At 44.4% G+C, this 16229-nt stretch overlaps 1 protein-coding gene across 1 annotated transcript in view; it reads left to right on the forward strand.

Annotated features, from left to right (window-relative positions):
- sycp2 (synaptonemal complex protein 2) overlaps positions 1 to 16229 on the forward strand; it is a 1164109-nt gene that overhangs the window by 270472 nt on the left and 877408 nt on the right. The window contains exon 13 of the mRNA XM_070894856.1: positions 14491 to 14551. Within this exon, the coding sequence (XP_070750957.1) occupies positions 14491 to 14551 (61 nt within the window). The remainder of the gene's footprint in view (positions 1 to 14490; positions 14552 to 16229) is intronic.

Genomic DNA, 16229 nt, shown 5'->3' on the forward strand with positions numbered 1-16229 from the left:
ATCGAGCATTACTCCATCCTATTACTAGGCTGTGAATAAATTATAGAATCATAGCAATTTACAGCACGGAAGGAGGCCATTTCGGCCCATCGTGTCCGCACTGGCCGCCAAAGAGCTTTTCAGCCTAATCCCACTTTCCAGCTCTTGGTCTGTAGCTTATGACACATTAAGTGCACATCCAAGTATTTTTTAAATGTAAGGGTTTCTGCACCCTTTCAGGCAGTGAGTTCCAAACCCCCACCACCCTCTGGGTGAAGAAATTTCCCCTCGTATCTCCTCTAAACCTCCCCCCAATCAATGCCCCCTACTTGCAGTCGCCCTCACGCTGCAGCATGACAGGGAGATGGAGCAGAGGCAAAGAGGACAAGCTGCTCACAGAGGAGGGCTCCCTTACCCACCTAGGATCTTCAGGGAGCGCTTCTGCTACCTGCACCTGTGCCAGAAGCAGAGTATTCGGAGGCTTCGCTTCATCAAGGAGGTGGTCACAGAACTCTGCCACCTCTTGAAACCAGACCTACAGCCTCAGAACAGGGCGACGATGGCTCTACCAGTGACCCTCAAGGTGACCGTAACACTAAATATTTTCACTAGTGGATCCAACCAGGTTTGAAAAGGCGACATAGCTAGCATCTCACAGTTCGCTGTCCATCACTGCATCAGAAAAGATTGGAGATGCTGGATCTGTTTTCTTTGGAACAGAGGAGGCTGAGGGGAGACCAGATTGAGGTGTATAAAAATTATGAGGGGATAGGAAGGATCCTATTCGGCCCCTCGAGCTTGCTCCGCCATTCAATAAGATCATGACTGATCTGATCATGGACTCAGCTCCACTTCCCTGCCCGCTCCCCATAACCCTTTACTCCCTTATCGCTCAAAAATCTGTCTATCTCCGCCTTAAATATATTCAATGACCCAGCCTCCACAGCTCTCTGGGGCAGAGAATTTCACAGATTTACAACCCTCTGAGAGAAGAACTAACTTTTTGTGTTTCATGCACAAGGACCCCCAGGTTTGATCTAGTAGCAAAGTGACCAAGGTTGGGAACTAAATACACCAGGATACCAGAAGAGATAGGCAAATTTAAAAATGAGGATCAGTAGCCTTGATAATAAAAGATGGGATGAAGACAGTAGAGAGAAAGGATCTTAGCTCGGAAAATGAAGAAGTAGAATCAGTTTGGGTGAAACTAAGAAACAGCAAGGGGCAGAAAAAATCGGTGGGAGTTGTTTATAGGCCCCCAAACACTAATAATTTCCTGATGCATACTGTAGGGCACAGTATGCATCAGGAAATTAGAGGCCCATGTAACAAGGGTAATACGGTAATCATGGGGGACTTTCATCTACATATAGATTGGCCAAACCAAATTTAATTATGTGGAGGACAAACTCATGGAATGTATACAAGATGGTTTTCTAGATCATTATGTTGAGGAACCAACAAGGGAGCAGGCTATTTTAGATCTAGTATTGTGCAATGAGAAAGGGTTAATTAATAATCTTGTAGTAAAGGGGCCCTTAGGGAAGAGTGACTATAATATGATAACATTTTATATTAAGTTTGAATGCAATTTAGTTAAATCCGAAACTGGGGTCTTTAATCTAAACAAAACAAACTACGTAGGTATGAGGGAAGAGTTGGCTAAGGTAGATTGGGAAACTACATTAAAAGATATGACGGCAGACAATGGCTAGCACTGAAAAAATACATAATTTACAACAAATAAACATTCCTTTAAGGCACTAAAACAAACGCAGCCTATCCAATCTTTCCTCATTGCTAAAATTCTCCAGTCTAGGCAACATTCTCGTAAATCTCCTCTGTACCCTCTCTGTTGCAATCACATCTTTCCTGTAATGTGGTGAAAGAACTGCACGCAGTACTCTAGCTGTGGCCTAACTAGTGCTTTGTACATTATAAGCCTCTTCCTTTGATCTAATACTATCTTTAACTTCTCGTTAGCCACGGTTGGACCACGTTTCAGGCTTACTTCGCCATTCAATTAGATCATGGCTGATCTGCACCTCAACTCCATTTTGCTCCAAATCCCTTGATACACGTGCCAAACAAAAATTTAGCTCAGTCTTGAAAGCTCTAATTCTCCTAGCATCCACTGCCATTTAGGGGAGAGAGTTCTAAATGTCTACTATGTCCTGTGTGAAAAATGCTTTGTTCACTTGCTGCTGAATGGCCTGGCTCTAATTGTAAAATCATGTCCTCTTGTTCTCGATTTTTAGGCTGGATAGCTCTTTGTCGGCTGGCGCAACACGATGGGCCGAAACGACCTCCTTCAGTGCTGTAAATTTTTATGATTCTATTCTATGATTCCCTCACCAGAGGAAATAGTTTTTTCATATCTACTCTATCAAATCATTTTAACACTGTAAACACCTTGATCTTATCACCCCTCAACCTCCAATATGCAAGAGAGTACAAGCCTAGTTTATGCAACCTGTCCCTCTAAACCCTGGTATAATTCTGGTGAATCTGTGCTACACTTCCTCCAAGACCATTGTATCCTTCCTGAGATGCGGTGCTGTACACAGTACTCCTGTTGGGGTGCGACCAAGGTTCTGTACATTTGATGCATTACTTTCTCCCTTTGTGTTCCTGCCCCGATATAAAGGCTATTAGCTGTTTTAATTGATTTCTGTATCTGTCCACTGGCATTTAAAGATTTGTGTACTTGCACTCCCAAATCTCTTTACGCCTCTACAGTCCCTAGTTTCTCATGATTTACCTTTCTTGGGTACAAAGTGGATGATCATACACATAGAATCATAGAATAATACAGCACAGGAGGCCATTTGGCACACCGTGCCTGTGCTGGCTCTTTGAAAGAGCGATGCAATTAATCCCACCACCTGGCTCTTTCTTGCCCACATTGAACAGTTTTGTCCAGTCACTTAATCTGTCTATGACCCTTTATAACATCCTGCTGCCATCTGCAATAGTTAGTGTCTCTCCTAAGTTAGTGTCAACTTGGATATACAGCTCTCTATTCCTTGATCCAAGTCATTAATAAATAGAATGAAATGTTGAGGCTCCAGAACTGATCCTGGGAACATCAGTTGTCACATCCCACTAATCGTACCTACCCTTTATGTCTCCTACCTCCCAACTAATTTCCAACCCAAGTCAAAAAGCTACTTCTAATTCCGTGACCTCTTGTTCTTGACTCAACTACTACAGCAACAACTTGTATTTATATATCGCCTTTAACATAGTGAAACATTCCAAGGTGCTTCACAGGAGTATTATGAGATAGAAAATTTGACACCGAGTGTATATGTAGAAATTAGCGCAGGTGACCATAAGCTTGGTCAAAGAAATAGGTTTTAAGGAGCGTCTTGAAGGAGGAAAGAGAGGTTTGGGGAGGGAGTTCTAGAACTTGGGGCCTAGGCAACAGAAGGCACGGCCAACGATGGTTGAGCGATTATAATCAGGGATGCTCAAGAGCAGAATTAGAGGAGCGCAGACATCTTGGTTTGGCGGGGGGGTGGGGGGGGGGAGGTGGGGTTTTGGGGCTGGAGGAGATTACAGACATAGGGAGGGGTGAGGCCATGGAGGGATTTGAAAATAATAAGTAGAATTTTGAAATCGAGGTGTTGCTTAACCGGAAGCCAATGTAGGTCAGCGAGTACAAGGGTGGTGAGTGAGCAGGACTTGATGCGAGTTAGGACACGGGGCAGCTGAGTTTTGGATTATCTCTAGTTTATGTAGGGTAGAATGTGGGAGGCCAGTCAGGAGTGCGTTGGAATAGTCAAGTCTAGAGGTAACAAAGGCACGGATGAGGATTTCAGCAGCGGATGAGTTGAAGCAGGGGCAGAGACAGGCGATGTTACGGAGGTGGAAATAGGTGGTCTTAGTTATGCTACGGATATGTGGTAGAAAGCTCATCTCCGGGTCAAATATGACACCAAGGTTGCGAACAGTGTGGTTTAGCCTTAGACAGAAGTTGGGCAGAGGGATGGAGTCAGTGGCTAGGGAATAGAATTTTTGGCAGGGACCAAAGACAACGGCTTCAGTCTTCACAATATTCAATTGGAGAAAATTTATCGGACAAGCAGTCTGCCAATCTAGAGACCGTGGTGGGGTCGAGAGCTGGTGTCATCAGCGTACATGCGGAAACTGACGCTGTATTTTTGGATGATGTCGCCGAGGGGCAACATGTAGATGAGAACCAGGAAGGGGCCAAGGATAGATCCTTGGAAACAGTCTGCTTCTGCCTGTCGTGTCCCATTCTTTCATAATTTTAAACACTTCCATCACATCACCCCATAATCTGTTTGTTCTAACAAAAAAAAATTCCCAATTTTTCCAATTCTTTCTTCATACCAGGGAGCATCCCAGTGAATCTGCATTGTACCGTCACAAAAGCCACAATATCCTTCTTACGCGGTGGAGCCCAATACTGCACACAGTACTCTACTGAGGTCTTATTATATAAGCTCATAATTACCTCTTTGCTTTTACGTTCTATACCTCATGAGATAAAACCTAGAACTTTGTTCTATCTTTTATTGCAGCCTTATCAGCCTGAGGTGCTGCCTTTAATGTCCTGTGAACCTGTACCAACAATTCCCTCTGCTCTTCATCACACCGAGCCTCCCCCATTCACAGTATCATTACTGCTGTTACTTTCACCTCACACTTAATGCTTTCAAATTCAAACTCACCCTTTGCAGCTTCATTTGGTCTTCTAAAGAATTAGCTGTAATTTTGGAGCATGTGCAAATCTTCACACTACTGCCTGTAGGTCCATTTCCAAGTCATTGCCACCAGATAAGCTACTAATGCAACAAGCAGTGCCTAGACCTGCATAAAGCTGGTATACATGAACTCCCAGCACTCATCCCAGGTGTGTAATATTATTTGCGTTCAGCACTCTGACTCTGTGCCCTGAGCCATCTCTCTATCCATGTCACTGAATTTTATTTAATACCATGAGCAATCATTTTTATACAAATGTAGTCATTGACACCTTATCGAAAGCATTATGCAAAATCATATGAGTTCTTCTTTGATTAGGCATCTCTGCCATTCCCTCACTTGCAGGTGCAGGTGACCGTCTTGTCTCTGTGATTCCAACCCTTTAGCTATCCTTTTTCTTATATTTTTATAAAAGACCTCATTATTTCTTTTAATATTGACTGTCAGTCTTTCATCCAATTTCTTTGCCTGCTTAATCATCCTTTTATTTTTTTAATGCTTTTTATATTTGAGGAATGATTTTCCATATATTTAACTAAGCTTTTTCAACCTTATTTTTTCTCTAACCACCTGCTTCATTACCACATCCTTCTAGTTGGCCAAGCAATCTACCGATTAAGGAAATAGATATAGGTGAATTCTAAGGGGGAGAAATTGGCCTGGTTGCAGAGGTAACGGGACGCTGAGGGGTTACTGACCGTGTAATAACCTACGCCCGCGAACTTCCCTGGCGCTGCGCTGGCGCTAACACTTACCACCTCGCTCTCCTGCGCCCCGTAGATCCTGACGTCATCCGATGCACAGTGCCCCTTTACCGCCCCGGATGTGATATTCGCTTCCGCCCCCTGCAGCATCGTCAGGCATCAAAAACAGCAGCTGCAGGAGGTGTTGTCACCTTGCCTGGCCGCTTGGGGAGTGATATTTAACAGCAGTGGTGGTCAGGTAGTGCCCATTCTGCTGCCTCCTGATTTGTTTTGATGCTATGATTACTCAGCCCTGCACTCTGGTCCCGTGGACCCACCGAGATAGCATGAGGATTGATGCAAACCAACATTGTCCCTTCCCTTTAAGCGAGGGATGGAGGCTCCAAAGATGGCAGCGCTGCACGGAACATTGTGCAGTGCTCTGCCACTATCACCCCTCTCACTTTAGCGCTCTAAGGAAAGTGATAGCGGAAGTTCCCGGGAGCAAAAATTATTTTTCGCCTGGTGATACTTTTGCGCTCCTGAAAAGTTATCGCCCCAAATGGGGAGCTACACAATTTCTAGCCCTCAGCATGCTTCCCATTCTGACCATAAACTTATAATACAACAGTGGGTTAAGGACATGGCCAAAGGGACAGCATTACAGTACACACACTCTCTTTGCACAGTGCTACATTAATAAAGACTTTTCACTTAAAGGTATTTGCTATTTCATTCCGACTTTTAACATGGATGTAACCTAATGGATTAACAGTGATGTGAGAGTAAATAGGGAACTGCTGTGCAACAGCAGTATCGATGGAATAAACAGAACGGGTTGTGTGCAAGTTGAACGCACTAATTATCCATCAGCCTAATCAACTAATCTTCCTCAGCTGCCGAAGGGACCTGCTGTGCATCCTCATTTTCAAAATCTTTCATATGTTGTTAACTGCTTTTCATCAAAATCGTTGGGCCCGAACTTGGTGGCCTTACCGCCCACTGTTGCCAAGTTTTTTGAGCAGTCTCCCCTCGGTGCCATTTTCCACTAGGCCTCCTGCCGGCGGGAGGAGAGGACCGCTGGGAACCGCCCGCTGACGGCCGCCAGTGCGCAAGGCGCATGAGTGACCATCCGCCCCGCCGAGCTGCCAGTTTGGTGCGGGCGGGAGTCGGCAGCAGCAAGGGGAAGGACTGCTGCGTGAAGGCAGATCTAACCCCAATGGTAAGTAAGAAGACCTGCAAAAAAAGGTAAGTGAACTTCTTTTATTTTTTTCTGGCGATTTAGGTGGACGGGGTCTCCTGAAGGTGTTCCAGTGGATTTTTTTTTGTGTGTAAATTTTTATTTTGATGTGTTCCCTCCGACCCCCAACCCCAGACCCGACTCAGTTCTCGGCGGCACTTTGGCGAGGATTGCATTTGCCACTGAGATTGGGAGCTGCTGCCCAAATTTATGGCGTATGTCGGCTTTTTGCCGCTGGGCGGTACTGGCAGATCTTTTAGAGGAATGTTACTGACAAAGTACCGCCTGGTCTCTCGGTGGTCCTTTGGGCGGGCCTTGGCATTGACCAAGTTCGGGCCCCATGACTATATTCCTGTTGAGGGGCAGGTTGCACAGCATTCAGTATTTGACAAACCATACTGAAGCACCGTGCAAAAGTCAGAGTTGTGACTCTAAAGATCTGCCTGTCTGCATCAAAGATTGGCGGTGTAGCAGGAGACAAGGTTGTAGCAGCTAAGTAAGGTTCCCTTGGAGCCAAATATACAACCCATCATTAAATGGTTCTTTATGAGGATGTAAGTTTCTTGTGTGTTGCCATGGAAAAATGTACTTGTTTGAGGTGATAATCACAGATGTTGATGCTTAATAATCCTTACTGAATTGTATAAGCTGCCCTGTTAGAAAAGATCATTAATGCCATCCCTGTTGCTGCAGTGGAGAGAATACTGGGCTGAAGTCACTATATCCTCTGCAAGTGTGAATATGACTTTCATTGAGGCTTCTCAGATATGATGCTGAAAGTATGGATGTGTTGTGTACATCCTATCCTGATGCCTATTTTACTCTTGCTTGCTGTACTATACTGTCGGAATAAATCTTCCATTGAAACTGTATTAGAGCTTGTTTTTCTGGTTACACTGCTAAGGCTATGGGCAAGAACCTCCACTTTTTTTGCATGCTTAACGCCCACTTAACGCCCATTTTGCCGCTGAAATGACGTATAACGCCCATATAAGAACATATGAACTAGGAGCAGGAGAAGGCCATATGGTCCCTCGAGCCTCCTCCGCCATTTAATACGATCATGGCTGATCTGATGCTGGACTCAGGTCCACTTCCCCGCCTGCTCTCCATAACCCCTTATTCCCTTATCGCCCATTTTGGCACAAAATGGAAACTGGCGGGCTTTTTTAGCAGACTTATCGCCGAGTGTTATTTTCCCAATTGGCTTAATGCCGGGAAAAAAATTACCGTCTGCCCACTTTTTTGGGGCGGAATCAGCAGAATGGGCGAAATCAACGACTATAATATCGCCAGCATTACTTTCCGCACGGAATTAACGTTGAGATTCAATATGAACGCCCCCGCCACTGTTTTTTGTCGTAAAGAGCATATTTACCCAAATTAACGGCCATGGAGATCGGCCATCGTCAATTTCACCACCTCACACACATATCGCCCACAATATCACTCGCTCAAAAAACCGCGCACAAAAAGTGGAACTAACCGGAACGAATGCCAGCGGTGTGGCTGGCATTTGTTAAATCCCATTCTTACGTGAGGAGCTGATAGCGGAAAAATTTGCCTGAAAGAGCCGCTGATGTGAGTGACAATGCTGACACACTGCTGTGTATGTGCAGCTCAGACATCAATGGTGCCCATCACCTTGGTGCCAGTTAAAAGTTTACGTTGATCGATGTTAAGTTGTATTTAACTCTTTCATGGTAAGGAATCACCAGTGTGTAATGGTCCAGCTATCTGAGACAATGCACAACAAGGTTATGTTCAATAACAAAAGTTTAATATCAACATTGGTGTGAAATCATAAGGATCACAGCCAATAACACCCAACCCCCACCCACACCCCACTTTTTCCACCATTGACATCAATCAAATGTTCAACATGTCCACCAACACAGAATACAAAGGCAAAGCAGGAGCGTGGTCCCCAGCCCCCATACATTGCAACAAATTGCATACACCCAGATGGAGTTATAACACGGCCATCACCTGAGCATGCACCTCATTTTCCTTCCCCCCTCTCCTTCTCCCCACCTCTACCTCTTCCCCTCCTTGCTCCACGGCGCCTGGCTGAGGACTTCCTCAGGCGGTGCCTTATTGGGGGGGGATGAAGGCAGATGCGGTGGTTGCAAGAGTACGGGAGTGGGGGGTGCGAAGGGGGCAACATTCTTTGATGCAGAAGCAGGATCTTGATCCTTGATCTCATCTGTCCTTCGCAGTGGTGGTGCGGAACCTAGGGGTGGGAGGCCTGTGGCAGCAGTGTTCCTGGCTATTGCATCCAGGGACTCCACCATGTGTGGAATGTACTCGGTCATGGTGGCCGGGTGTCGGGATATGCCCACCAATGCTTCGATGAACTGGTCACCAATGTCTACAGTCCTCCTGGACAACTGTACAATCACTCCGCTGTCATGTGACGCTCGTGGAACAGACCTGCCGCGTCCACGAGGTCTCTGCGGGGTCGGCGTCGCCCTGGGGATAAATGGGGTGCCCTGTGGAGAGGTGCTTGGGGCCAGCATCTCCAGAGTGGAGGCAAGAATGACCGGAGGACCACTAGATGGCCTTGGGGTGGAATGGCTTCTGGAGTGTGGCGATGCAGGTTCTTCGAAGTCCGCGCTCTCACCCGTCGAGAACAGACCCAATGGATTGACGGGCGACAATCGAAGCTCCTCAGCACCAGATATAGTAGGATCGTCCGCCGACTCCTGCCCAGCGCCCCCCACCTTCTGGCCTCTGGCCTTGCCTGGGGCCGGACTGCTGGCTGAGCTGCAAAACACAAATAAGGTTATTCGAGGAGAAGGGGGTGCTAGGGTGACAAGGTGAGTCCAGCGCTACCCACAGCATATGCACGACAAAAGCACCACCGCTCTCAAAATCATCACAGACATCACATTTCATGACCATCAACACATTGTGCATTACAATGATTTTCATTAGGCCAGCATTATTTCTATGATACTTTTAGAAATCATCTATCATATATGATTGTTTGGATATGAGTTGGTGTGGCATCTATTGACTTTACATCACATAAGCTTTACTCACGTGGCATCACTTCAGGATCTGCAGATGCATCCGTGGGTGTCTGGGGGTGCTTCCCACCAGTGCGAGCACTCGCTGCTCCATTTCTGTGATGTCGCTGGGGACTGGTGCCCCCCCCACCCGTTTGCCTCTGCACGGACCTCATTGTCGATAACTTCTTCTGTAAAAGGTGACAGGACGACATGGCAGGAGATCATTGTGTGATATCATTGCTACGTACTGTCACAGACACTGATACAACACACAACCGACAGATGTAATTATGATTATTATCATTCTTTACCTAAAGACGTACACCGTGACTGCAGGCTTTGAGTAAAACATTCCCGGTAAAAGTGCAAGACCTCACATCTGCTGATAGTCACTCATCACTGTTACAAATCAAATTATATAAATACATAAGTACATGTAAATCAATGTAATACTTACTCTTGCGGATCCCACAAGATCGTTCCATTGTTTGCAGCATTGGTGGTAGGCCTTTGGGGTGGACTTCCCACGCCCTCCCTGTGTCAAATCACCCCAGCGTAACTCAACCTCTTGCAGGAGGGAGGCATTTGCCTAGTCCGAGAACCTCCTGGCTCTTTTGCGGCCTCCAATGTTCTCCTCTTTCACCTCACTGCTCTCTCCAGCGTCAGTCTCCACAGAGTGCTGTGATGCCTCCTCCTCTCCCTCCATTATAGGGCAAATATGTGGCTGGTAACAGCTAATTTTTGTTTGATTACTTGCTGTGAAGCTCTAAAGTCTCCCTCCTTCCTCCCAGAGCAGCCACACCATACTCAGCCATGCCTTCAGTCCCTCTGAGCTCCCCCCCACTCTCTCTGTCTCCTCTTTTGCTCATGTCATGGTGACCCTTGACCTCCAGAATCACGGGAATCGAGCGTTGTCATACTGTTGCTAAGGACGGCCACACTTTATGGCAGAAGGTCAAAAAAATTTTACGCTATCGCCCATTTGATATTGCTCGTGGTAACGCCCATTTTCAAAAATGTAAAATAGGTGTTTTGAGAATGGGTGAGAAGCCGGCGATCTGAAACCCTTTTTTACCGCCTACGCCGGAAGTAATGCCCATTTTTGGGCAATAAGCACAAAAGTAGAGGTTCTAGTCCGATATCTATTGTGAGGCATGAAAAAGGAGATAAGAAGATAAGAATAAGAAATAGGAGTAGGCCATTTGGCCCCTCAAGCTTGCTCTGCCATTCAGTAAGGTCATGGCTGATTTTCTACCTCAACTGTACCTTTCTGCACTGTCCCCATATCCCTTAAATCCCTTAATATTCAAAAATCTATCGATCTCTGTCTTAAATATATTCAATGACCCAGCCTCCACAGCACTCTGGGGCAGAGAGTTCCATAGATTTCCAACCCTCTGAGAGAAGAAATTTCTCCTCATCTCAGTTTTAAATGCATGGCCCCTTATTCTGAGACTATGTCCCCTAGTTTTAGTTTCCCCTATGAGTGGAAATAGCCTCTTTGCATCCACCTTGTCAAACCCCCTCATTATCTTATATGTTTCGATAAGATCACCTCTCATTGTTCTGAACTCCAAACTACTCAACCTATCTTCATAAGTCAACCTCCTCATGTCCGGAGTCAACCTAGTGAACCTTCTCTGAACTGCCTCCAATGCAAGTATATTCTTCTGTAAATACGGAGACTAAAATTGTACGCAGTACTCCAGGTGTGGCCTCACCAATACCCTGCACAGTTGTAGCAGGACTTCTCTGCTTTTATACTCTATCCCCCTTGTAATAAAGGCCAACATTCCATTTGCTTTCCTGATTACTTGCTGTACCTGCACACTAACTGTTTGTGTTTCATGCACAAGGACCCCCAGGTCCCTCTGTACTGCAGCACTTTGCAAATTTTCTCCATTTAAATTATAATTTGCTTTTCTATTTTTTCTGCCAAAGTGGATAGCCTCACATTTTCCCACATTATACTCCATCTGCCAAATTTTTGCCCACTCACTTAACCTGTCTAAATCCCTTTGCAGATTTGTTGTGTCCTCCTCACAATTTCCTTTCCCACCCATCTTTGTATCATCAGCAAACTTGGCTACATTACACTCGGTCCCTTCATCCAAGTAATTATTATAGATTGTAAAAATTTGAGGCCCCAGCACCGATCCCTACGGCACTCCACTAGTTACTGTTTGCTAACCAGAAAATGACCCAATTATCCTGACTCTCTGTTTTCTGTTCGTTAGCCAATCCTCAATCCATGCTAATATATTACCCCCAACCTCGTGAACTTTTATCTTGTGCAGTAACCTTTTATGTGGCACCTTATCAAATGCCTTCTGGAAATCCAAATACACCACATCCACTGGTCCACCCTTATCCACCCTGCTCGTTACATCCTCAAAGAGCACCAGCAAATTTGTCAAACATGATTTCCCATTTATAAAACTATGCTGACTGCTTAATTGAATTATGCTTTTCCAAATGTCCCGCTACTGCTTCCTTAATAATGGACTCCAACATTTTCCCAACGACAGATGTTAGGCTAACTGGTTTATAGTTTCCTGCTTTTTGTCTGCCTTTTTTAAATAGGGGCATTACATTTGTGATTTTCCAATCCGCTGGGACCGCCCCAGAATCCAGAGAATTTTGGTAGATTGCAACCAATGCATCCATTATCTCTGCAGCCACTTCTCTTAAGACCCTAGGATGTAAGGCATCAGGTCCAGGGGACTTGTCTGCCTTTAGTCCCATTATTTTACCGATCACTACTTCTTTAGTGATAGTAATTGTATTAAGTTCTTCCCTCCCTATAGCCCCTTGATTATCCACTATTGGGATGTTTTTAGTGTCTTCAATACTCCAGATGTGGTCTCACCAGGGCCCAATATAATTGCAATAAGATGTCTTTACTCTTATACTCAAATCCTCCTGTAATAAAGACCAACATACCATTTGCTTTATTAATTGCCTGCTGTACCTGCATGTAAACTTTCAGTGATTCGTGTACAAGGACACCAGGTCCCTCTGAACATCAACATTTTCTAATCTCTTACCATTTGAAAAATACTCCACTGTTGTATTTTTCCTACCAAAGTGGACAACTTCACATTTCTCCACATTATATTCTATTTGCCATGTTCTTGCCCACTCACTCAGCCTGTCTATATCCCCTTGAAGTCTTTTTGCATCCTTCTCACAACTTACATTCCCACCTAGTTTTGTATCATCAGCAAACTTGGAGAAATTACATTTGGTCCCCTCATCCAAATCATTGATATAGATTGTGAATAGCTGGGGCCCATGCACTGATCCTTGCGGCACCCCACTAGTTACAGCCTGCCAACATGAAAATGACCCGTTTATTCCTATCCTCCCATGAGCCCTAATTTTGTTTAATAGCCTCTTGTGTGGCACCTTATCGAACGCCTTCTGAAAATCCAAATACACCACATCCACTGCATCCCCCTTATCTATTCTACTAGTTACAACCTCAAAAAACTCTTAACAGATTTGTCAAACGTGATTTCCCTTTCATAAATCTGAGTTGACTCTGTCCACTCCTATTATTCTTTTCTAAGTGCCCTGTTACCACGTCCTTAATAATAGATTCTAGAATCGATGGAATTTTGGAAGATGACAACCAATGTATCCACTATCGCTTTAGCCACCTCTTTCAAAACCCTTCGATGTAGGTCATCAGGTCCAGGGGATTTATCGGCTTTCAGTCCCATTAATTTCTCCAGTACTATTTTTTTACGAATACTAATTTTTCTCAGTTCCTCATTCTTGCTAGACCCTTGGTTATTCACAATTTCCGGGAGGATGTGTCTTCTTCCATGAAGACAGACACAAAATATTTGTTTAATTTCTCTGCCATTTCCTTATTCCCCATTATAATTTCTCCTGTCTCAGCCTGTAAGGGACCCATATTTACTTTTGCTAATCTTTTCCTTTTTTCATACCTATTGAAGTTTTAACCGTCTGTTTTTATGTCTCTCGCTAGTTTACTCTCATATTCTATTTTCCCTTTATTAATTTCTTGGTCCTGCTTTGCTGAATTCTAAAATCCTCCCAATCCTCAGGCTTACTGCTCTTTTTGGCAACATTATAAAAGTCTTCCTTTGATCTAATACTGTCTTTAACTTGTTAGCCACAGTTGAACCACTTTGCCTGTGGGGAGTTTGTGCCTTAATGGAATGTATGTTTGTTGTAAATTATGTATTCATTCTTTAAATGCTAGCCATTGCAGTTTCCCAATCTACCTTAGCCAACTTGCCCCTCATACCTAGGTGGTTTGCTTTGAGATAAAACAAAAGAGCTATAAAATACGGAGAGGGAATCTCAGTAGGTTTCCTCAGCCGCTCATGAAACTGAACAAGTCTTTAAAGTAGAAGATTTATTGCTTTGCGAAGCCCTCATTTGAGCCAGAGCAGACTTTTTTTTAGAAAAATGACTGAAAAAAATCTGTTATTCCAAGCTCCCTAAATTGTGCAGCAAGACTGATAGAAATAACTGTTATTGCCATGTGCAGCTTAGACCTCAAGTATGGTATTGCTAACCATTTGAAAAGTTTAATATTCAACAAGTAGTTGAGAAGCAAAGAAGACAGAGATCTTGAGTAAGGGTAAGTTTTGCAAAATTTGGGGTAACTCAGCAGCTCAGAGGTAAGAAGTAGTAGTGGCGATAGGATTTTCAAGGCTAGAGATAGATGGGGTATTTTCTAAGGTTTGAAAGGAGAGTGTAGTTATGGAATGAGACAGCTTGCTTATATAGCAATGATCTTTGAATATGTCAGAACGGGACATGAATGTTTTATACTATGGGTAATTTTCTCCTTTAATTCTAGGAACCAATGTGGGAGACTGTCTGTTTGCCTGAAGAGGATGTAGAAAGTTACGATGTCGAAGGTATAGCTGACCAAAGACTGATTATTGAATCTGCTGCATTTATTCTGGTCATATCCCTGCCCTTCCCACTGCCCTTCTGGTCAACACTCCTGGAGGTTACCAAGACCATGGTGTGTCGTAATACTCACCTAGACTGACCATAAACCTAATTCACCCAGTCCCAACAAGAGATGGGTGTTCCATGTAAGAATAATGCCCCGAAAAGTGCATCAAGAATGCCTTCGAGATTCATTGAGGGAATGCTTTGTAAACTGCCTGAAATGTGCTTAATGAGTCAGTTTCAACATGTACGCTCACAAAACCCAGCTCTACCTCTCCACCACTTCTCTCAACCCCTCCATGGTCTCTAAATTGTCAGACTGCTTGTCCGACACCCAATACTGGATGAGCAGGAATTTTCTCCAATTAAATATTGGGAAGAACGAATATGTCCCCGCCACAAACTCCATTCCCTAGCCACTGACTGCATCCCTCTCCCTAGCCTCAGTCTTAGGCTTGCCCAGACTGTTTGCAACCTAGGCGTCATATTTGACCCTGAAATGAGCATCCGGCCACACATCTGCGGCATAACTAAAACCGCTTATTTCCACCTCCGTAACATAGCCCACCTCCATCCCTGCCTCAGCTCTTCTGCTGCTGAAACCCTCATCCATTGCTTTGTTACCTCTCGGCTGGCCTCCCGCATTCTACACTACGTAAACTAGAGATCATCCAAAACTCTGCAGCCTGAGTCCTAACTCGCACCAAGTCCCGATCGCCGATCACCCCTCTACTCGTTGACCTACATTGGCTCCCGGTTAAGCAACGCCTCGATTTCAAAATTCTCATCCTTGTTTACAAATCCCTCCATGGCCTCGCCCCTCCCTATCTCTGTAATCTCCTCCAGCCTCACAACCCCACGAGATGTCTGCACTCCTCAAATTCTGCCCTTTTGAGCATCCCTGATTATAATCGCTCAGCCATCGGTGGCCGTGCCTTCAGCTGCTTGGGCTCTGGAACTCCCTGCCTAAACTTCTCCGCCTCTCTACCTCTCCTCCTTTATGATGTTCTTTAAAACCTATCTCTTTAACAAAGCTTTTGGACATCTGCCATAATTTCTTATGTGGCTCGATGTTAAATTTATCTGCTTTGTCTTATAACACTGCTGTGAAGCGCCTTGGGACATTTTACTACGTTAAAGGCGCTATATAAATAGAAGTTGTTGTTAAAATGAGGTGCAGCTTAAAAGTTGTCCACAAAATAAAAACATAGGAACAGAGGTATTTAATTCAGCTCCTCAAATAGATAATGGTTTTAGGCTTTTTTTGTTACTTTTAATACTTGTTCACTAGCTTTTAGTGACTTGTGCACATGGGCACCAACATCCCTTCGCTCCTTCTCACCATAAAGAAAATATTCCGATTTGTCTTTCTCAGATCCAAAGTGAATGAACTCACACTTCCCCAAATAGAACTCCATCTGCCATAGTTTTGCCGATGGAGTTCAGCTGTGGAACTGAATGTGGAAGTTCACACATAATTAAGGCATAAAAATCTTCTAAGCCAAATGCCAAAGACTAATTAATGGCACAAATGGTCTTAAGATGACCCAGAAAGGACTGAATATAAACAAGACATTCCTTACTACAATAAAAAAGTTGCTGTTCCCCATTTACAGTAATACTTGAGGGAATACCTAT

Source organism: Pristiophorus japonicus, chromosome 12 (assembly GCF_044704955.1).
Source record: "Pristiophorus japonicus isolate sPriJap1 chromosome 12, sPriJap1.hap1, whole genome shotgun sequence".
NCBI classification, from domain to species: Eukaryota; Metazoa; Chordata; class Chondrichthyes; family Pristiophoridae; genus Pristiophorus; species Pristiophorus japonicus.